This window comes from Mesoplodon densirostris, chromosome 2, assembly GCF_025265405.1.
Source record: "Mesoplodon densirostris isolate mMesDen1 chromosome 2, mMesDen1 primary haplotype, whole genome shotgun sequence".
Classification (NCBI taxonomy): Eukaryota; Metazoa; Chordata; class Mammalia; order Artiodactyla; family Ziphiidae; genus Mesoplodon; species Mesoplodon densirostris.
The window spans coordinates 83649424-83673879 of NC_082662.1; the positions used below are offsets into that span (position 1 = coordinate 83649424).

At 38.6% G+C, this 24456-nt stretch overlaps 1 protein-coding gene across 8 annotated transcripts in view; it reads right to left on the minus strand.

The window, feature by feature from the left end:
• EVI5 (ecotropic viral integration site 5) overlaps window positions 1-24456 on the minus strand; it is a 240978-nt gene that overhangs the window by 119800 nt on the left and 96722 nt on the right. For all 8 annotated transcript variants that reach the window (XM_060090121.1, XM_060090122.1, XM_060090119.1 and 5 more), the window contains one exon: window positions 7565-7625. In XM_060090121.1, coding sequence (XP_059946104.1) covers window positions 7565-7625 — 61 coding nt within the window. The remainder of the gene's footprint in view (window positions 1-7564; window positions 7626-24456) is intronic.

Here is a 24456-nt window from a genome sequence, read left to right on the forward strand (position 1 = left end):
TAGACTAGTAGTTTAGAGACTAGGTTTTGAAATGAGGTAGGTTTAGGTTCAAATCCTCACTCTATATTTAACACCTGTGGATATCATTCAGTGCCCTGGAATCTCCATTTCCTCAACTAGAAAATTACACTAATAAAACCTACAATGATGCTGCAAGAATTCAACAAGATAGCATACTGCCTAATATATACCAAATACTTGGTTAATGATAAGCATTGTTATATTTTTAAAGTTAGGGCATGAATATAATTTATTACTTTTGTCTATTTTTTTTGTGTGTGTGTGTGTGTGGTATATGGGCCTCTCACTGTTGTGGCCTCTCCCGTTGCAAAGCACAGGCTCCGGACACGCAGGCTCAGCGGCCATGGCTCACGGGCCCAGCTGCTCTGCATCATGTGGGATCTTCCCAGACCGAGGCACGAACCCGTGTCCCCTACATCGGCAGGCGGACTCTCAACCACTGCGCCACCAGGGAAGCCCTGTCTATTTTTTAAAATAATTATTCTTGAGATTGTTTTCATACAACACATAGTTACTTTTGTCTCTCCCCTTTATTCATCCTTTAAAAACACCCTTTGCAAAGTTTTTTTGGTGTTTGTTAGGTTTTACGCTATTTTTCATTTAGGCTATTCTTAAATATGCTTTTTTAAAAAATTAGTTCATTAACTAATTAAATTTTGGCTGCATTGGGTCTTCATTGTTGCACGAGGGCTTTTCTCTCTAGTTGTGGCGAGTAGGGGCTACTCTTCACTGCGGTGCGCGGGCTTCTCATTGGGGTGGCTTCTCTTGTTGTGGAGCATGGGCTCTAGGCACGCGGGCTCAGTAGTTGTGGCTTGTAGGCTCTAGAACGCAGGCTCAGTAGTTGTGGCTCGCAGGCTCTAGAACGCAGGCTCAGTAGTTGTGCTGCATGGGCTTCGTTGCTCTGTGGCATGTGGGATTTTCCTGGACCAGGGCTTGAACCCGTGTCCCCTGCATTTGCAGGCGGATTCTTAACCACTGTGCCACCAGGTAAGTCCCAAATATGCTTTTATCTTTATTTCAAATGGAATTTCTTTTTTCCAAGATACTTTTGAAATGTTTATTGCTGCTATATAGGAAAGTTAATGACTAAAATCTATCACTTGACTGATTTCTCATTAATTTTTTATTTTTTTTATTTTTTTGCGGTACGCAGGCCTCTCACTGTTGTGGCCTCTCCCGTTGTGGAGCACAGGCTCCGGACGCGCAGGCTCAGCGGCCATGGCTCACAGGCCCAGCCGCTCGGCGGCATGTGGGATCTTCCCAGACCGGGGCACGAACCCGTGTCCCCTGCATCGGCAGGCGGACTCTCAACCACTGTGCCACCAGGGAAGCCCTTCTCATTAATTTTTGAGTATCCTTACTTTTAATCACATTTCCTAGAATTAATTAAAAAGGTGTTTTCTAAACTTTAAAGTGAAAACCACAAAGAGAAAGAGCAACAGATACATACATTTAAAAAGAGAGACTTTTTTGACCTACCAAATTAGAAAAGAAAATGAGACTAAGAGTGAGGGCAAGTATGAAGTACCTAATGTATGCAAGGTATTAGTGAAATGGAAACGCTGCCAAGAACATATCCTGGAAATATTCTTTAGGAAATTTACTTAGTACATATTGAATGTCGTAAAAATACTAATATCCTATAATTCAGTAATTCTACTTTTTACAACTGACTATAGAAATAGAAGGTACCACAAAACTTTATATACAAAGATGTTAACATGAGCATTATTTTTTAATGATGAAAAACGAAAAGCAACCTAAATATGCCAAAATAGGGGAATCTCAGTTTCAAACAAACCACTCTATTCTTTCCAGCTTACTCATTTTATGAAGTAACCCAAACTCAATAATCCTCCTTCTTGTTGGTATAATCCATGGATCCTACCAACTTTTCACTGTCCCTCACTGCCTGATATCCTCTCTTCCCAAACAAAGTTTAATTTCCAATCACTGCAGACCTTCCCTTGCTTTTATCCCCCCTTTCCCTTCTCTTCTTTAGTAGTGAGCATACTTGCCTGGGAAACCACTAGTCTGGGTCAACACACTAACAACTCTTGAGTCTGCACCTCAGCCAGTAAATATGACCAAAGAAAAATAAAACCGTAAAGTTTATTTCAATTAACAATCACTAAATTCAGCTGGACTCTTAATGCATCCTAGCAGTAATGTGTTTCCTTAGTCCATTCCTTCTCCCACCTTCTTAGATCACTATTTCATACTTTCTCCTCTTCCTTCAAACCAGCAACCCTCCACCCTACTGTCACTCTCAGATGATAATCTTGTTTCTGATTTCAGCGAAAAAATTGAAGCAATCACAATAGAACTTCACAACATCCCACAACCAACATCTTACCTACATTTTTGCCCATATATTTTACATTCTCTCTTGTTCTTTTTTAAAATAAATTTATTTATTTATTTATTTTTGGCTGCATTGGGTCTTCATTGCTGCACGCGGGCTCTCTCTGGTTGCAGTGTGCTCATAAGATGTGGTTGTTTTGGTGTTGATTCTTTTTTTGAGCTGGGGCTACTCTTCGTTGCGGTGCACAGGCCTCTCATTGTGGTGGCTTGTCTTGTTGTGGAGCATGGGCTCTAGGTGCGTGGGCTTCAGTAGTTGGGGAACGCGGGTTTCAGTAGTTGTGGCTCACTGGCCCTAGAGAGCAGGCTCAGTAGTTGTGGTGCACAGGCTTAGCTGCTCCATGGCATATGGGATCTTCCCAGACCAGGCCTCGAACCCGTGTCCCCTGCATTGGCAGGCGGATTCTTAACCACTGTGCCACCAGGGAAGTCCCCTTTCTTTAGCATTTGACACAGTAAATGGCCCTCTCTTTCTGAAACACTCTTTTCTCTTGGCTTCTAGGACATTATATTTCCCTGGTGTTCTCCGACTTTGCTGATTGGCTCTTGGTCTTCCTAACTTTTAAATGTTGGCTTACTCTCAGGCTTAATTCTTGTACTCTTCTGTTTTATCTACATCCATTCCCCAGGTAATCTCATCTATTCTCATGGCTTTTAATATGATCATGTCAATAACTGTCAAATTTTTATTTCCAGCTTGTCCTCTCTTAACTCCAACTTTAAATAAAGTCCCCTACATATGAACCTTCAAGTTGTGAACTTTCAAAGATTTGAACATGCGTTCTTAAAACTGCAGCTTGCCCTCTGTTTCCTATTGCTGACAATCCTTCAGCTCTACCATCTTCCACCTCCTCTCCCTCCTCCAGTCAGTAATTCTTCTTGCCTGTTCACTCAAAGCCAGCCCCTGTATGCCAGCTGTGGTACTGTACTACTGCACTTTGCAAGGTACAGTCCTATAAGATTAAAAATGTTTATTTTTTTTTGTTTTATGTATCATTTGTGTGAAAAGCATTATAAACCTACAGTAGGTACTATATAGCCGACTGTGTTAGTTGGGTACCTAGGCTAACTACGTTGGACTTTACAAACAAACTGAACTTACAAACGCGCTCTCTGAACAGAACTCGTTCATACACAGGGGACTTACTGTATTTCGAGGAGCTACTTGAACAGCTCCTGGGCATCTCATACTTAATATAACCAAAACTGGGGCTTTTGGTATTCCTCCTGTAGACTTTCCCATTGCAGGTACTGGGAACTGCATTCTTCTAACTGCTCAGGCCAAAGTCCTTGATTTCTGTCCCTCTGACACCTCCACAATCAGCTATACCTTTAAAACCTATTCAGAATCCAATAACTTCTTAACACCTCAGTCCAAGCCACCACCACCCCTTGCCTGCATTACGTCACCAGCTTTCTACTTAATACCCCTGCTTCTGCTCTTACCCCCTGCAATATACTCTCAACACAGCAGCCAGAAGATGCACTGAAAACTTAAGTCAGATCTTGTCCTTCTCTACTGAAAACCCCAGTGGCTCACCAGAGTAAAAGCTAAAGTCTTTACATGTTCAGCAACTCCCTACATTATCTGCAATGTGCAACCCCTTACCTCCTATCACTTCCCTCATCTTCACGCTGTCCCATCACTACTCCTCATCAGCACGCTCCTGACCAGACCCTGCTCTCCTTATACATCTAGCTCCCTCACTTCCTTCAGGTCTTTATTCAAAGGTAACCTGGTCAACTTCTCTAAACTTTTAATCCGAACACTATCATTTTATTTTCCCTTCCCTAAGATATTTTTTTCCTCTGTATAACACTTATCACCATCTAAAACACTGTACATTTTACTTATTGTCTGATTTCCATACTAGAGTAAGTACCACAAGGGCAGGAATTGGTCTGTTTTATAAACAAATATCAAGTGCCTACAACAGTGTTTGGGCATGTAGCAGGCACTGTAAATATCTGTTAAATGAATGACTTCTTAAATAAATTAAGCTATTACATCCCCATTGGATTTTATTAAGTAGCTATTCATTTTTTAATGAAAAGTTTATAATGCCACAAAAAATGGGCATCCAAATCCTTCCTATATCACAATACATTAAAGTCTCTCTTGCAAAGTGGTAGTGTGTATACACTGAAGAACATGTATGGGTCTCAGACTAACCCAAATCAGAGTTCAAACTCTTGACTTCTACCACTTTCTGTCAGTATGACCACTATCTTATTATTTGAGCTTTCTGAACCTTAGTTTCTTCATAGGAAGATAAACAACCCTTTCATAAGGTTACTGGAAGAATAAAAGGAGATAATGTATGTAAATTATCCTTCATATATTAAGTGTTGAATAAATGTGTCAGTACTAGTACTTTATATTGATTGTTCAATATAATTCCTGGATGATTTAGATAATACTTGTCATGTTTTTTTACGTTAGGCAGTGAAAACACAGATGTTTTTATATTACGCTCTAGTTTTCAGCATATCTGGAATATTCCATAATTTCTGAAATAAGAAAAAAATATCCAAATTCTGACTAAAAACCAGTCAGAATTTCTAACTCCTCTTCACAGGGCTTAAATCTCTATACTCCAAAACACAAATTTAAACATAAATTCATGTCTATCTTAAATAGAGTAGGGGATAAAGGCTCTTCTTTTTTAAAGATCTGTGGTTTATCCCAATATAAGCTAGAATTTTAATATTTCTTACCTCCTCCCCCTCAGGTGGAACATCAAGAGATTGGAAGAAGATACTGACAAAGGTGTTTCTATTAACAAAAAATTTCGCACAGTAAAATGTAAGATCTACTGTATGAAATCGTTATTATCAAAATCTTCCTGTAACACTTTCAGAGAAGGAATGGAAAATACTTGAAAGTCACCGTCTTGATCAGGGAGCTGACAGGTATAATTCTTAGCCTAAAGGTCACTGACCCAAAGGTCAAACCTTAAACACATGTCACAGCATCAAAGGCTGATTTTTTACTTCTATATCAAAACATCACATAATTATGATCATACTATTTGTGTAAAGAACAGTGTAAGATTATCTCCCTGAAGGCTTTTGAGGAGAACCAAGGCAAGAAAGTACTAGTTTAACAGAATTCATTCCCTTGTAAAAGGGCCCTTGGGGGAGGGGAAGGGAATTGAATAAGGAAGTAACATTTCCCAACAAAGAGAGAGGCTCCCTGATACATGGCTAATTAATTGTAAATAAGGTGGTCTTCTGGTTGCGAATGAGATGAATTGCCAGGTCCAAATTAAAAATCAGACATATGCAAACATGAAGTTAAAAAAGTACAGTTACAGGAAAATTGTTTTGGCTTTGCCCTTCAGAGGGCAGGAGGAATGAAGAAAGGAATGAAAATGGTACAAGAGTAAAAAAAGAACTATGTGGAAACAAGATTTTATAAAAGGAACTATCTCTGAGATCAGCGCATTTATTTACCTAATGCACTCCACTAACTTTTTAAACTTTTTCCCCCCAGATTCTTCTCTATTATAAACAACTTTGTGCCATCTGTTTTTGCCTAAGACATACTCAAAAGTATTTTGTGCGGTATATGAACTATAACTTTCCCCAAAAATCAAAATTTGAAAAAAACTGCAAATATAAGCTAATGTCTGCTAGATCTTTTTGAAAAGGCCTTTGCTATTCCTACATTCATGTGACTTAATTTTAAAAAAACTTCTTCAAGAGCAAGGATTGTTCACAGAACTGTTAATTCATTTTTATTTTTTTATTTTTTGCAACTACAAGCATGATGAAATGAACAGGATGGCTTCCCCATCCTCAGATTCTTGATTTGCAGTTCCAAATATTCGTGGTATGCAATAACCCATACTCTCTCCCCACTCATCAGGATGATGTACTTTTTACTTTCAGTAGGTTGAAGTGGAGCGTATGATTTAATATTACCCTTACTCATGGAACCTAAAAGAAAAGCAAATGGTAGAGCAGCAGGTGGGTGCCAGAACAAAAAAAACAAAAAAAAAAAGAGGGAAAAACATCCACAGGGATCTTTTCCTTCTCTCCTCTCTCTCTCTGAAAAATGTGTATCTATTTCCAACAGATAGTGAGTAGGTGATAGAAACGGAAATAAAACATCTATAAAAGGGAGACAGAGTTGATGAGGGAAGAGACTGTCTCCCAGGAGGCTTCTGAGCAGGATTATGGTAAGAAGGAGTAGTAATTTAACAGAACCCATTCCCTAGTAAAAAGACATGTGGGGTGTGAGTAATGAAGTGTTATTTTATAGCAAGGCTAAATTAATACACGGGTAGGGAATTGTAAATAAGATGGTCATCGAATGTCTTGCCAGGTTGAAGTAAAAAATCAGACACATCCAAATATACAGTTTTTTTTAAAAAGTGGAGTCATCCAATAAATTTGTTTTGTTTCTTTTTTTCTTTTCTTTTTCTTTTTTTTTTTTCAGGCAGTCGGGGGGAAAATAAAAGGTAAGGAATTGGATCAGCCAGTCACTGAGTTTCTTCACTAACTCATGCTTCTACTCATTATCCCCATCCTGAAATATCAGCATAAATGCCAGTTCAATTTTCCTTAACACCCAGCTCACACAATGCCAAAGATCCTCAACAATTTCTGGCCTACAGGGATACAAACAAGAATTTCAAGGTACACGTGGGAATTTACATGTCCTTCAAAGTGAAAATCTACATGTTTCTCTGAACAGTAATTCAAAAATAATCTTTGGTTAGCGATGAGAAAATTTAATTAGTCAAAGCTTTCTGCATCTCTAAGGCAGCCATAATTAGTTCTAATGCAATGATCTACTCTATTTGGTCTCCTTTATACTATACTGCTGTTAGTCTCAGCATGTTACAGATTATCTTCTCTATAACTTTTTAAACCATGCTTAAATGAAATAATTATCTTCCCCAAAGAAGTATTTTCTCCTGATGACCCACAAATAAATCCAGAAAAAGGAAGCTGCTTTCTTTCACACTAGAAAAAAAACCACTTCAGATCACACTTTTTGAAATGTCTGTTTTTAACTATAATCTAGTGGGATGGTAAATTTATCAATAAATAAATACAAACATCATTGCTAAATTTATAACAGGTAATAAATATATCAACATAACATCTATTGCCAAATAACTGACTTTAATGAATTTATGCTCAGTACTTTTAAAAGTCCTAAGATGCTTACTTTAATTTCAACTTGTTCTTCCATTTCTTTAGTTTTTATTGTAGTATATTCCTTTTCAAGCCTGAGAAAGGAAGAAAAAAAAAAGTTAAAGGTATGCTTTCATTCCAAACTAGTTATGGAAATTAAAAAATTTAAAACTAAATATTAACACAACATACAATTTTGCTATGTTCCCCCAAATTATGACTTGAGATACTTGAAATCAGAAAAATCATCTCAATAGTTATACAGGTTATCACGAAAAAAAAATTACTTCAAAAATAACAAATATAAGAACCACACAAAAGTAAACTTTATTTATTTTTATTTTTTTATTTTTTTATTAGTTTCTGCTTTATAACAAAGTGAATCAGTCATACATATACATCTGTTCCCACATCCCTTCCCTCATGCATCTCCCTCCCTCCCACCCTCCCCATCCCACCCCTCCAGGCAGTCACGAAGCACCGAGCTCATCTCCCTGTGCTATGCGGCTGCTTCCCACTATCTATCTACCTTACGTTTGGTACTGTATATATGTCCATGCCTCTCTTTGGTTTGTCACAGCTTACCCTTCCCCCTCCCCATATCCTCAAGTCCATTCTCAAGTAGGTCTGTGTCTTTATTCCCGTTTTACCCCTAGGTTCTTCATGACATATTTTTTTAAATTCCATATATATGTGTTAGCATACGGTATTTGTTTTTCTCTTTCTGACTTACTTCACTCTGTATGACAGACTCTAGGTCCATCCACCTCATTACAAATAGCTCAGTTTTGTTTCTTTTTATGGCTGAGTAATATTCCATTGTATATATGTGCCACATCTTCTTTATCCATTCACCCGATGATGGACACTTAGGTTGTTTCCAGCTCCGGGCTATTGTGAATAGAGCTGCAATGAACATTTTGGTACATGTCTCTTTTTGAATTATGGTTTTCTCAGGGTATATGCCTAGTAGTGGGATTGCTGGGTCATATGTTAGTTCTATTTTTAGTTTTTTAAGAAACCTCCATACTGTTCTCCATAGTGGCTGTACCAATTCACATTCCCACCAGCAGTGCAAGAGTGTTCCCTTTTTTCCACACCCTCTCCAGCATTTATTGTTTCTAGATTTCTTGATGATGGCCATTCTGACTGGTGTGAGATGATATCTCATTGTAGTTTTGATTTGCATTTCTCTAATGATTAATGATGTTGAGCATTCTTTCATGTGTTTGTTGGCAGTCTGTATATATTCTATGGAGAAATGCCTATTTAAGTCTTCTGCCCATTTTTGGATTGGGTTGTTTGTTTCTTTGCTATTGAGCTGCATGAGCTGTTTATAAATTTTGGAGATTAATCCTTTGTCAGTTGCTTCATTTGCAAATATTTTCTCCCATTCTGAGGGTTGTCTTTTGGTCTTGTTTATGGTTTCCTTTGCTGTGCAAAAGCTTTTAAGTTTCATTAGGTCCCATTTGTTTATCTTTGTTTTTATTTCCATTTCTCTAGGAGGTGGGTCCAAAAGGATCTTGCTGTGATTTATGTCATAGAGTGTTCTACCTGTTTTCCTCTAAGAATTTGATAGTTTCTGGCCTTACATTTAGGTCTTTAATCCATTTTGAGCTTATTTTTGTGTATGGTGTTAGGGAATGATCTAATCTCAAACTTTTACATGTCCCTATCCAGTTTTCCCAGCACCACTTATTGAAGAGGCTGTCCTTTCTCCACTGTACATTCCTGCCTCCTTTATCAAAGATAAGTTGGCCACATGTGCGTGGGTTTATCTCTGGGCTTTCTATCCTGATCCACTGATCTATCTTTCTGTTTTTATGCCAGTACCACACTGTCTTAATTACTGTAGCTTTGTAGTATAGTCTGAAGTCAGGGAGCCTGATTCCTCCAGCTCCATTTTTCGTTCTCAAGATTGCTTTGGCTATTCGGGGTCTTTTGTTTTTCAAAACAAATTTTGAAATTTTTTGTTCTAGTTCTGTGAAAAATGCCAGTGGTAGTTTGATAGGGATTGCATTGAATCTGTAGATTGCTTTGGGTAGTAGAGTCATTTCGACAATGTTGATTCTTCCAATCCAGGAGCATGGTATATCTCTCCATCTATTTGTATCATCTTTAATCTCTTTTATCAGTGTCTTATAATTTTCTGCATACAGGTCTTTTGTCTCCTTAGGTAGGTTTATTCCTAGATATTTTATTCTTTTTGTTGCAATGGTAAATGGGAGTGTTTTCTTGATTTCATTTTCAGATTTTTCATCATTAGTGTACAGGAATGCCAGAGATTTCTGTACATTAATTTTGTATCCTGCTACTTTACCAAATTCATTGATTAGCTCTAGTAGTTTTTCGGTAGCATCTTTAGGATTCTCTATGTATAGTATCATGTCATCTGCAAACAGTGACAGCTTTACTTCTTCTTTTCCAATTTGGATTCCTTTTATTTCCTTTTCTTCTCTGATTGCTGTGGCTAAAACTTCCAAAACTATGTTGAATAAGAGTGGTGAGAGTGGGCAGCCTTGTCTTGTTCCTGATCTTAGTGGAAATGGTTTCAGTTTTTCACCATTGAGGACAATGTTGGCTGTGGGTTTGTCATATACGGCCTTTATTATGTTGAGGAAAGTTCCGTCTATGCCTACTTTCTGCAGGGTTTTTATCATAAATGGGTGTTGAATTTTGTCGAAAGCTTTCTCTGCATCTATTGAGATGATCATATGGTTTTTCTCCTTCAACTTGTTAATATGGTGTATCACGTTGATTGATTTGCGTATATTGAAGAATCCTTGCATTCCTGGAATAAACCCCACTTGATCATGGTGTATGATCCTTTTAATGTGCTGTTGGATTGTGTTTGCTAGTATTTTGTTGAGAATTTTTTCATCTATGTTCATCAGTGATATTGGCCTGTAGTTTTTGTTATTTGTGACATCCTTCTCTGGTTTTGGTATCAAGGTGATGGTGGCCTCGTAGAATGAGTTTGGGAGTGTTCCTTCCTCTGATATTGTTTGGAAGAGTTTGAAAAGGATGGGTGTTAGCTCTTCTCTAAATGTTTGATAGAATTGGCCTGTGAAGCCATCTGGTCCTGGGCTTTTGTTTGATGGAAGATATTTAATCACAGTTTCAATTTCAGTGCTTGTGATTGGTCTATTCATATTTTCTATTTCTTCCTGAGTCAGTCTTGGCAGGCTGTGCATTTCTAAGAATTTGTCCATTTCTTCCAGGTTGTCCATTTTATTGGCATAGAGTTGCTTATAGTAATCTCTCATGATTTTTTGTATTTCTGCAGTATCAGTTGTTACTTCTCCTTTTTCATTTCTAATTCTATTGATTTGAGTCTTCTCCCTTTTTTTCTAGATGAGTCTGGCTAATGGTTTGTCAATTTTGTTTATCTTCTCAAAGAACCAGCTTTTAGTTTTATTGATCTTTGCTATCGTTTCCTTCATTTCTTTTTCATTTATTTCTGATCTGATCTTTATGATCTCTTTCCTTCTGCTAACTTTGGGGTTTTTTTGTTCTTCTTTCTCTAATTGCTTTAGGTGCAGGGTCAGGTTGTTTACTCGAAATGTTTCCTGTTTCTTAAGGTGGGATTGTATTGCTATAAACTTCCCCCTTAGAACTGCTTTTGCTGCGTCCCATAGGTTTTGGGTCGTCGTGTCACCACTGTCATTTGTTTCTAGGTATGTTTTTATTTGCTCTTTGATTTCTTCAGTGATCACTTCGTTATTGAGTAGTGTATTGGTTAGCCTCCATGTGTTTGTATTTTTTACAGATCTTTTCCTGTAATTGATGTCTAGTCTCACAGCATTGTGGTCAGAAAAGATACTTGATACAATTTCAATTTTCTTAAATTTACCAAGGCTTGATTTGTGACCCAAGATATGGTCTATCCTGGAGAATGTTCCATGAGCACTTGAGAAAAATGTGTAGTCTGTTGTTTTTGGATGGAATGTCCTATAAATATCAACTAAGTCCATCTTGTTTAATGTATCATTTAAAGCTTGTGTTTCCTTATTTATTTTCATTTTGGATGATGTCCATTGGTGAAAGTGGGGTGTTGAAGTCCCCTACTATGATTGTGTTACTGTCGATTTCCCTTTTTATGGCTGTTAGTATTTGCCTTATGTATTGAGGTGCTCCTATGTTGGGTGCATAAATATTTACAATTGTTATATCTTCTTCTTGGATTGATCCCTTTATCGTTATGTAGTGTCCTTCTTTGTCTCTTCTAATAGTCTTTATTTTAAAGTCTATTTTGTCTGATATAAGAATTGCTACTCCAGCTTTCTTTTGATTTCCATTTGCATGGAATATCTTTTTCCATCCCCTTACTTTCAATCTGTATGTGTCTCTAGGTCTGAAGTGGGTCTCTTGTAGACAGCATATATATGGGTCTTGTTTTTGTATCCATTCAGCCACTCTGTGTCTTTTGGTGGGAGCATTTAGTCCATTTACATTTAAGGTAATTATTGATATGTATGTTCCTATTCCCATTTCCTTAATTGCTTTGGGTTCATTATTGTAGGTCTTTTCCTTCTGTTGTGTTTCTTGCCTAGAGAAGTTCCTTTAGCATTTGTTGTAAAGCTGGTTTGGTGGTGCTGAACTCTCTCAGCTTTTGCTTGTCTGTAAACGTTTTAATTTCTCCATCAAATCTGAATGAGATCCTTGCTGGGTAGAGTAATCTTGGTTGCAGGTTTTTCTCCTTCATCACTTTAATTATGTCCTGCCACTCCCTTCTGGCTTGTAGAGTTTCTGCTGAGAGATCAGCTTTTAACCTGATGGGGATTGCCTTGTGTGTTATTTGTTGTTTTTCCCTTGCTGCTTTTAATATGATTTCTTTGTGTTTAATTTTTGACAGTTTGATTAATATGTGTCTTGGTGTATTTCTCCTTGGATTTATTCTGTATGGGACTCTCTGTGCCTCCTGGACTTGATTAACTTTCCTTTCCCATATTAGGGAAGTTTTCAACTATAATCTCTTCAAATACTTTCTCAGACCCTTTCTTTTTCTCTTCTTCTTCTGGAAACCCTATAATTCGAATGTTGGTGCATTTAATGTTGTCCCAGAGGTCTCTGAGACTGTCCTCTGTTCTTTTCATTCTTTTTTCTTTATTTTGCTCTGCAGCAGTTATTTCCACTATTTTATCTTCCACCTCACTTATCCGTTCTTCTGCCTCAGTTATTCTGCTATTGATCCCATCTAGAGTATTTTTTATTTCATTTATTGTGTTTTTAATCGATGCTTGATTCATTTTTAGTTCTTCTAGGTCCTTGTTAACTGTTTCTTGCATTTTGTCTATTCTATTTCCAAGATTATGGATCTTGGAAATAGAATCTTGGATCAGCTTTACTATCATTATTCTGAATTCTTTTTCAGGTAGACTGCCTATTACCTCTTTATTTGTTAGGTCTGGTAGGTTTTTATCTTGCTCCTTCACCTGCTGTGTTTTTCTGTCTTCTCATTTTGCTTATGTTACTGTGTTTGGGGTCTCCTTTTTGCAGGCTGCAGATTCGTAGTTCCCGTTGTTTTTGGTGTCTGTCCCCAGTGGCTAAGGTTGTTTCAGTAGGTTGTGTAGGCTTCCTGGTGGGGGGGACTAATGCCTGTGTTCTGGTGGTTGAGGCTCGATATTGTCTTTCTGGTGGACAGGTCCACGTCTGGTGGTGTGTTTTGGGGTGCCTATGGCCTTATTATGTTTTTAGGTAGCCTCTCTGCTAATGGCTGGGGTTGTGTTCCTGCCTTGCTAGTTGCTTGGCATAGGGTGACCAGCACTGTAGCTTGCTGGTCGTTGACTGAAGCTGGGTGCTGGTGTTGAGATGGAGATCTCTGGGAGATTTTCGCTGCTTGATATTATGTGGAGCTGGGAGGTCTCTTGTGGACCCGTGTCCTGAAGTTGGCTCTCCCACTTCAGAGGCACAGCACTGACTCCTGGCTGCAGCACCAAGAGCCTTTCTTCCACCCGGCTCAGAATAACAGGGAGAAAAAGTAGAAAGAAAGAATTAGTAGAAGAAAGAAAGAGAGAAGGAAAGAAAGGAAGAAGGGAAGAAAGGAAGGAAGAAAGAAAGAAAGGAGGGAGGGAGGATGGAAAGAAAGAAGGAAAGAAAGGAGGGAGGGAGGAAGGAAAGAAAAAGTGGAAAGAAGAAGGGTGGGAGGGAGCGAGGGAGGAAAGAAAAAGAAAGAAGGAAAGGAGGAGCGGAGGGAGGGAGGGAGGAAGGGAAGGTAGGAAAAAAAGAAAGAGCAGGTAAAGTAAAATAGAATAAAGTATGAAATATAGTAGCGTTATTAAAATTAAAAAGTAATTATTGAAAAAAAACATGGACCGATAGAACCCTGGGACATATGGTGGAAGCAAAGCTATACAGAGAGAATCTTACACAGAAGATTACACATACACATTCACAAAAAGAGAGCAGGGGGAAAAATCAAAAATCTTGCTCTCCAAGTCCACCTCCTCAATTTGGGATAATTCGTTGCAAAAAGAGGAAAAGGGTGAGAAGTCTGAAATCTTGCTCTCTAAGTCCACCTCCTTAATTTGGGATAATTCGTTGTAAAAAGAGGAAAAGGGGGAAAAGTCTTAAATCTTGTCCTCAAAGTCCACTTCCTCAATTTGGGATGATTCGCTGCCCATTCATGCACTCCACAGACGCAGGGCACATCAAATGGGCCGTGGAGCTTTAATCCGCTGCCTCCGAGGCTGCACAGAGAGATTTCCCTGTCTCTGCTCTCACAGCTCCCAGGTCTCAGCCTTGGACCTGGCCCTGCCTCTGCGCGTAGGTCGCCGGAGGGCGTCCGTTCTTTGCTCAGACAGGACGGGTTTAAAGGAGCCGCTGATTCGGGGGCTCTGGTTCACTCATGCAGAGGGGAGGGAGGGGCGTGCAGTGTGGGGCGGGCCTGCGGCGGCCGAGGCCGGCGTGACGTTGCAGCAGCCTGTGGCGCTCCGTGCGCTTTTCCGGGAAAGCCGTCCCCGGGTCCCGGGACCCCGGCAGTGGAGGGGTGCACAGGCCCCCCGGAAGGCGGGGCAGACAGTGACCCGCGCTCGCACACAGGCCCGGCGGCGGCGGCGGCGGCAGCCCCAGCGTCCCACGCCCGTCTCCGAGGTCCGCGCCTTACCCGCGGCTCGCGCCTGTCTCTGGCACTTCCCCAAGCAGCCCTCTTAATGCCGTCTCCTTGCGCACCAGGAAACAAAAGGGAAAAAAGTCTCTTGCCTCTTCGGCAGCTCCAGACCCTTTCCCCGGACTCCCTCCGGGCTAGCCGTGGTGCACTAACCCCTTCAGGCTCTCTTCCTGCTGCCAGCCCCAGTCCTCTCCCTGCGCTCCGACTGAAACCCGATAACAGCGCCCAGCCCCGCCCGCCCCGGTGGCCGAGCAGACAAGCCTCTCGGGCTGGTGTGTGCCTGAGGGCACTGATCCTCTGTGCCAGAATCTCTCTGCTTTGCCCTCCACACCCCTGTTGCTGTGCTCTCCTCCGCTACTCCGAAGCTTTCCCCCTCCACCACCTGCAGTCTCCGCCCGCAAAGGGGCTTGTAGTGTGTAGAAACCTTCCCTCAAAAGTAAACTTTAGAAAGTAAAATGCTATAAAGCACCAAACAGAGAACTGAGTTTGGAGATTCTATTCAGCCCATAACTTACAGAAGAAGCACAAACCCTTCCCTCTCAAATTAAAATACACTGATAAAGTTCAACTGGATCTTAACTAAACTTGACTAGAAATTTGTAAGGGGAGAAAAGGAACAACTCTTCCTAACAAAAAATTCCAGTTAATAAATGTAGAAAGAATGAGGCAAATATAAAAATCGCCATTAGAACTCCACAATAAATAACTGCCATAGGCAAGAAAAATGAATGAATGCTAAAATTAGTGGGTAAAAGTTTAAGCACAGTCTGAAAGTATCTCTCCCCAAATATTTACTAATTACAAAGGAAAAAATAGTAAATTTATAGTACAGGATCTTAGCAGACAGCATCTGAGCTAAATGATGAAGGTTAACATCACCAGTAATGCATACTGACATGACAAACCCCCTGTTAAAAAGTACTGAGAAAGGCGGCACCTCACCTCTGTGGTATCCTTCCCAATAATGCATATCGTCAATCTAATCAAGAGAAATTATCAAACCCCAATTGAAGGACATTCTAAAAAATATTTGACCAGCTCGCATCAGAAGTGCCAAGGTCAGAAAAGACAAGAAAAGACTGAAGAACTGTCACAGACTGTAGGAGAGTAAGAAATGACAAACAAATGCAATGTACTATTTTTACAACTCTACTATAAACACAAAATTATCTTAAAAAATTATCGCCCATCCAAAAATTAGTCCTTCCAAATTATTTTTATATCTTACTCTCAACCAAAAATGTTAATAACAAGTTAAACCCTCCAAATAATAACCAGGCCCCACATAGCTTATAGCTTCTTTTAAAAATCAAGTTCTCCCTCAAAGGACAAGAATCTATTATTTACTATGTATAATTGCATTTATCTCACAGAACATTTTTTTATTGTGGTAAAATACACATAACAAACTTTACCATCTTAACTATTTTTAAATGTACAATTCAGTGGTATTAAATACATTTATAATGTTGTGCAGCCATCACCACCATCATGTCCACAGCTTTTTTTATCTTATAAAACGGAAACTCTGTACCTATGAAACAATAACACCCCATTTCCCCCCCTCACCAGGCCCTGGCTACAACCATTTTACATTCTGTCTATGTGAGTCTGAGAACACTAAGTATCTCATATAAGTGGAATCATACCCTATTTGTCCTATTGTGACTGGCTTATTTCACTTAGCATACTGTCCCCATAGTTCACCCATATTATACCATACATTGAGCGTCTCTTTATGTGCTAATTGACCATTTATATCTCTTCTTTGGAGAAATGTCTATTCAAATCCATTGTCTATTTTTTAATCCAGCTGTTTAGTTTTTCGCTGTTGAGTTTTAAGAGTTCTCTATATATTCTAGATATTAATCTTTTATCAGATATGTGATTTGCAAACATTTTCTCCCATTCTGTGGGTTGCCTTTTTCTGTTGAGTGTCTTAGAATACACAAAAAATTTCTCAAAGTACAGTAATATTTTATTTTTAAATTTTATGAGCCTCTAATGGATAGAACTTTTCTGAATTTTTTATTTTTATGTTTTCTTCCAGTTTTATTGAGATATAACTGACATACAGCGTTGTACAAGTTTAAGGTGTACAGCATAATGATTTGACTTATATACATCATGAATCATTACCACAATAAGTTTAGTGAACATCCATTACCGCATATAGATTTTAAATTTTATTTTTTATTTACTTTATTTATTTATTTTTGGCTGCATTGGGTCTTCCTTGCTGCCTGCGTGCTTTCTCTAGTTGCGGCAAGTGGGGGCTACTCTTCGTTGCGGTGCATGGACTTCTCATTGTGTTGGCTTTTCTTGTTGCAGAGCACGGGCTCTAGGCACGCGGGCTTCCGTAGTTGTGGCTCACGGACTCTAGAGCACAGGGTCAGTAGTTGTGGTGCATGGGCTTTGTTGCTCTGTGGCATGTGGGAACTTCCCAGACCAGGGCTTCAACCCTTGTCCCCTGCATTGGCAGGTGGATTCTTAACCACTGCGCCACTAGGGAAGCCCCAACCTGTTACATTTTTAAATTAAAGTTGTTCCGCTCTAGGGCTTAAAATAGAAAAAAAAATTTTTTTTTCCTTGTGATGAGAGGTCAGAATTTACTCTCTTAACAACTTTCATATATAATGTACAGCAGTGTTACCTTATACATTACATCCCCAGTACTTATTTATCTAAAAACTGGAAGTTTGTGCCTTTTGACTGCTTTTATCAATTCCCCCTCTCTTGGCCCCCACCTCTAGTAACAACAAATCTGATCTCTTTTTCTATGAGCTTATTTGTTTCTGAAATATAGCTGACCTACAACACTATGTTAGCTCCTGGTACACAACATAGTGACTTGACATTTCTATACATTTCAAAAGGATCACCTAATAAAGCTATTTCATAACTACTGACCATAGTCTCCACACTGTACATTTCACACTGAGGACTCATTTTGTAACTGAAAGTTTTTACCTCTTAATATCCAAATTTTAAATTTTTCATGAACTTTAGTTTGTCTATTTTTTCTTTTGTCTGTGCTGTTGGTGTCATATGCAAGATATCATTGCCAAATCCAATGTCATGAAGCTTTTGCCCTATGCTTTCATCTAAGAGTTTTAGTTTTAGTTCTTATATTTAGATCTTTGAGCCATTTTGACTTAAATTTTGCATATGGTGCTAGGTGAGGGTCCAACTTCATATTTTCGCATGTGGATATCCGGTTTTCTCTGTACCATTTGTTGAAAGACAGTCCTTTCCATATTGAATGGTCTCAGCATCCTTGACAAAAATCATTTGATCACGTATGTAAGGGCTTATTTCTGTCTTTATTCCAGTGCCAACCTGTTTTGATTACTGTAGCTTTGCAGTAAGTTTAGAAATCAGGATGTGTGAGTCCTCCAGCTTTGTTGTTCTTGTTCAAGATTATTCTGGCTATCTGGGGTCCTTTAAGGTTCCATATGAATTTTAGAATGGGGTTTTCTATCTGCAAAAAAAAATGTCATCAGTATTTTGATAAGGACTGCACTGAATCTGTAGATCATTTTGGGTAGTACTGACATCTTAACAAGATTAAGTCTTCCAATCCTTGAATATGGGATGTGTTTCCATTTGTTTATATATTTAATTTCTTGCAGTAATGCTTTGACGTTTTCATTGTACAAGTCTTTCGCCTCCTTGGTTAAGTTAATTGCTAAGTATTTCTTTTGATGCTACTGAAAAATAAAACTTTTTCACTGATCCACTGGTTGTTTAAGAGTGTGTTGTTTAATTTCCAAAAAATTTCTGTTTCCGGTTTTACTTCTGTTATTGAACTTCAACTTGTTACAGCTGGAGAAGATATTTTGTACATCTCTTAAAATCTACTGAGACTTAATAGTGTTGTTGTTATTGGGTAGAGTGTTCTGTGTATCTCTATTACATATAGTTGGTTTATTGTGTTGAGTCCTCTATTTCCTTACCTATATTCTCTCTGGTTCTTCTATCCATTACTGAGAGTGGGATATTGAAGTCTCCAACTACTACTGTAGAACTGTCCATTTCTCACTTCATCTGTCCATTTTTGCTTCATATATTTTGATAGTCTGTCATTGGTGTATAAATGTTTATAATTGTTACACCTATTGCTATATTGAACCTTTCATTAATATGTATTACCTGTCTTTGTCTCTTGGAAACTTTTAAAATTTAAAGTCTGTTTTGTCTGATATTACTATAGCTACCTCTGCTCTCTCTTGTTTACTATTTGCATGGAATATCTTTTCCCAACCTTTCGCTTTCAATCTATTTGCATCTTTGGATCTAAAATGAGTCACCTGTGGATAACATGTAGTTGGATCATGTGGTTTTCCCCATTCTGCCAATCTATGTCTTTTGGAGAGTTTAATTCATTTACTTTTAAAGTAAGTACTGATAACGAAGGACTTACTGTCATTTTGCTATTTCTTTTCTATATGCCTTGTAGCTTTTTTGGTTCCTCATTTCCTGCATTATTGTTGTCTTTAGTGTTTAGTTGGTTTTTTTGTAGTGAAATGCTTAAATTCCTTTCTAATTTCTTATTGTGTATATTCCATTGTTATTTTCTTTGTGGTTCCATGGAGATTATATTAACATTCTGAAGTTATAATACTCTAATTTGAATTTATAGCAGCTTAACTTCAATAATATACAAGAACTCTGCTCTTTTATAGCTTCTTTCCCACCCCTTTTGGTCACTGGTCACAAAAACATGTATTTATACATTGTGTGCCCCAAAACACAAACTAATGATTCTTTTAAATCTATTAGTCTCCTAAATAATGTAGAAAACAAGATTTGGAGCTACAAACAAAAATTACAATACTAGTAGCTTTTAGACTAATAATTGCTTTTTTAAAAAATGTATTAATTTATTAAATCATGTAGATAACAAAAAGTGGAATTACAATCCACTGTTATGATAATAATAGCTTTCATAATTGCCCATGTGTTTGCCTTAAGACCTTCATTTTGTGAGATGACTTTGAGTTACTGTTTCGTGAGTGTCCTTTCATTTCACCCTGCAGGAATGAGTATTTCCAGAAGGGCAGATCTAGTGATAACGAGCTTAGCCTTCATTTACCTGGGAAGGTCTCAATTTTTCCCTCACTTTTGAAAGACAGTTTTGCCAGATACAGGATTCCTGTTTTTCCTTTTAGCACTTTGGATATAAAGGCCCACTTGTCTTCTGGCCTCCAAAGTGTCTGATGAGAAGTATGTTTATAATCTTATTGAGAATCCCCTGTACATAATGATTGGCTTCTCTTTTGCTGCCTTCAAGATTTGCTCTCTCTTTGCCTTTTGCAAGTCTGATTATAATGCGTCTTGGTGTGGGGTCTTTTTTACATCACTTTACTTGGAGTTCAATGAGCTTCTTAAATGTTTATATTCATGTCTTTCAACAAATTTGTTAAGTTTTCAGCCATTATTTCTTCAAACATTCTATCCCGCCACCCCATCTTCTCAGATTCCCAAAATATGTATGTTGGTCCACTTGATGGTATCCCACAGATCCCTTAGGCTCTGTTCACTTTTCTTGGGTCTTTTTTGTTGTTGCTGTTCCTTGAACTCAGTTATTTCCAGTATCCTATCTTCAGGTTCACTTATTCTTCTACCTGCTCAAATCTGCCTTTCAATCACTCCAGTGAACTTTTCATTTCAGTTATTGTACTTTTCAGATCCAGAATTTCTTTTTGGTTTCTTTTTAGATTTTCTATCCCTTTACTGATATTTCCATTTTGTTCATACATCTTTTTTACTTTTCCCACATCTTCCTTTACTTCTTTGAGCATCTTTTAAAGTCTCTATCTACCAAATATGCCATGAAGTTTCCTTCAGATACAGTTTATTCTCTTCCTTTGAATGGGTCATATTTTCCTGTTTCTTTACATGCCTTGATTTTTTTGTTGTTGAAAACTAGACATTTGAATCTAGTAATGTGGTAACTCTGAAAATCAGATTCTCCCCCTCCCCAGGATTTGCTGGGGGTTTTTTTGTTATTGTTTTTGTCTTTTTTGATTGTTATAGGCTGTCTCTGTGTTGATGACCAACCTAAGCTGTAAACTTATGGTATCCGCAGGTCTTTTCTGAGCCTCTCCCTTGGGCATGCACAGTCACGTTTTAATTTTCTCCATATATGCAGTTGTTTTTGAACGTCCTAGTCTTTTGTGTCTGGCTCCCAAAAGCGGAAAAAGAAAAAAATGAAGGGGAGAAAAGGGCACGAGCCCTTTAAATCTCTTGGCAGTCTCTTCAGCCAGAGGAAGAGGTGCAACAACAGTGGAGAGAGGTGCGACAACAGTGGGGAAATGTGCAACAACAACTTCTTTGCACCTGTCCGATCATAAACAGTGATCAGGAATCAGAGCATAGATCCTCAATATGTGGAGGACATGGTCTTTTTTGCCCACCCTGACTCCCATAAGCTGCATGCAGGCTGTTCCAGGAATACAAGCACAGCTGCCTGTCAGTGGCTAAGGGGTAGAGAATGGGTAATGTGCTAAGAGCTGAACTGATCAAATTAACTGCAATTTACCATGCCTACCCCTAGAAGTTACAAGTCTTCAATAGACTTCAGAGTTCCAAAATAGTTAACATCAGACAGATTCTGCCAGTGCAACTACTGTCTAGGTGGCAGACAGATTCCTGGTGCTTCCTACTCTGCCATCTTTTCACAATCTTCTGTCCACAGTGACTATGTAATATGCCAATTTTGAGGCTTAGAAAGAAGGAAAAACTTGCCTAAGGTCACACCCTTAACTGCTACGCTGCTACGTCTCTTACTTTGGTATGTCTAAAAGAATACAGGATATCCAAAAAAATTTTGATTCTAAAAAGGTGCGAAACATTTTGAACAATGGCTGCGCCGTTGAAATAACTTCATAGCATTCACAAATGACCACTGTGAAGTAGATATTTTGTAATGTATTGTGATAAATCTCATCATTACTCATGCACAAACCTAAAACAAAACACTATGAGTTATCATTTAATCCTTGTCTCCCAATTCAGTCACCAAGCATGTTCAATTCAACCACCTTAACACTGCTCTAAAATTCAATATTACTTTTTCATCTGCATTGATAATTTTTTAAAATAAACTTTATTTTTTAGAACAGTTTTAGATTTACAAAATAATTAGAAGAGTATAGAGTTTCTATAAACCCCATCCCCAGTTTCTCCTAGGTTTACACCTTACATTAGTATAGTACATTTATGACAATTAATGAACCAATATTAATACATTATTAACAACTAAAGTCCATACTTTATTCAGATTTCCGAAGTTTTTGGCTAATGTCCTTTTTCTACTCTAGGATCCCATCCAGGATACCACACTACATTTAGCTGTCACGTCTTCTTAAAGTCCCATGGTTAGGACAGTTTCTCAGACTTTCCAAGTTTTTAATGACCCTGACAGTTTGAGGAGTACTGGTCATCAGGTATTCTGTAGAATGTCCCTCAACTGGGATTTGTCTCATGCTTTGCTCATGATTATATTGGTATTATGGGTTTTGGGGGAGGAAGACCACAGAGCTAAGTCCCATTTTCATCAAAGGTATAAACGATCAACAGGATACCACTGTTGATGTTGACCTTGATCACCTGGCTGAGGTATGATCAGGTTTCTGCAAACCTACTTCCAAGTAGCTGCAAAGCTACCTCCCTCTCCCTTCACTGGTGGTACTTTTAGGCCTTTGTTATGGCTTATCTAAATTACTAGAGGAATCTTTTAATTGTTCTTGCTACTTGCCAGTTTCTTAACTCAATCTTTTCTAAACACTATTACCAGAGTGTTATTTTGGGGGGACTTCCCTGGTGGCACAGTGGTTAAGGATTGGCCTGTCAATGCAGGGGACACGGGTTCGAGCCCTGGTCCGGGAAGATCCCACATGCTGTGGAGCAACTAAGCCCATGCGCCACAACTACTGAGCCCGCACTCTAGAGCCCGTGAGCCACAACTACTGAGCCCACGTGCTACAACTACTGAAGCCCATGCACCTAGAGCCCGTGCTCCACAACGAGAAGCCACCGCAATGAGAAGCCTGCGCACCACAAGAGTAGCCCCCACTTGCCTCAACTAGAGAAAGCCCATGCACAGCAACAAAGATCCAACACAGCCAAAAAATAAAAACAAATAAATAAATTAATTTAAAAAATCAGGGCTTCTCAAAAACCAGTCTGAAAACCACCTAGTAGTTCTTTTTTTTTTTTTTTTTTTTTAGCTAATTGGGCCTCTCACTGTTGTGGCCTCTCCCATTGCGGAGCACAGGCTCCGGATGCGCAGGCTCAGCAGCCATGGCTCACGGGCCCAGTCGCTCCACGGCATGTGGGATCCTCCCGCACCGGGGCACGAACCCGCGTCCCCTGCATCGGCAGGCGGACTCCCAACCACTGCGCCACCAGGGAAGCCCTACCTAGTAGTTCTTAATTTAAAAAAAAAATAATAAGACTCAGTGGATTCACACAGATATAAATAAATAAATAAGCAAGCAAGCAAAGAGATAACTAAAAAGAGAAAGAAGGGAAACCTCTTCCTTATACTAGAATGCCAATTAATAAAGAAGGAATCAGGGAGAGAGACAATCATAAACAGAGCCAAATATGGGGAGGGAAAGTTTGGTAAGGAACAGGATGTTATATAATCTCAAAGTACCTTGACACAAATTACTTACTCACAAAAGACAAAATAATAACTATAGTAGTGAAATCTGGCAGACATCACCTTATTAACCAAGTGATCAAAGCTAACATCATCTTCCTTAAAAAAGTAAAAGTAGAGCTACCATATTATTCTGCAATCCCACTCCTGGGCATATATCTGGAGAAAAACATAAGCTGAAAAGATACATGCACCCCAATGTTCATAGCAGCACTATTTACAATACAAGACATGGAAGAAACCTAAGTGTCCATTAACAGATAAATGGATAAAGAAGATGTAGTATATACATACTATGGACGCTTTAAAAAAAAAAAAAAGAAAACAACCTGAATCTTCATCTTCTGCCATCCTCCTATACAACCATGTCAGTGGTCTTCAACTTTTTTTTCTCATGTACCTGCTAAAAGAATGTTGCCCCTTATATACTTTAAAGAAGTCTAAAAATTTTTTGTTACTTAAGTGCATACAGTTGCAAAGGATGTGATTTATATATGCTTAAATTTTTTCACTAAAACTTTAAATGAGACTTATTCGATTTATGGATGTCTACTCTATAACCTAAGCAGCAAAGGCAGTCACTGTTCCTAAACCAATGAGTCAAATTATATTTACTTTCTCTATCACTGAAGTTCATGTTCTTTTTCAACACAAATAAGTATATGTTAATACATAACCCCATAACCACCATTCTATTTTTCAATTTTAACTATAAGCAAGATAAGGCAGCCTTGCCAAGCATTTGTCAGCTGGATGAAATAAGAAGCTGCTCCATTTGATTTTTCTTGCCTTGTTCTCTAAGGGCACACTCCTTCTGTAGCAAGGCATTCTGAAATTGTCCTTTTTGTTTGGTACCCCAGAGATTTTTATATCCCAAAGTAATGTACCACAGTAAGAATTGGAGTGTGACAGGTTTGCCTTACTTTTATAAAGTGGTAGAAGGCAGACTGTAAAAGGGGAGCTAGAAAGGAGAACAAAGATACTGTGTAACAAAGAAGAACAAACCTGACTCCATATTGGATCTATTCCTTTAGCTCTAACCTTTGAGCTCTGTTGCCTGTTCTTAGTTATGCTGGCTCTGCACCTTTGTAAAAGGATGTTGCCTATAGCCTAAAATATACATGAGAGCCCATTCTCAAGGCTCTGC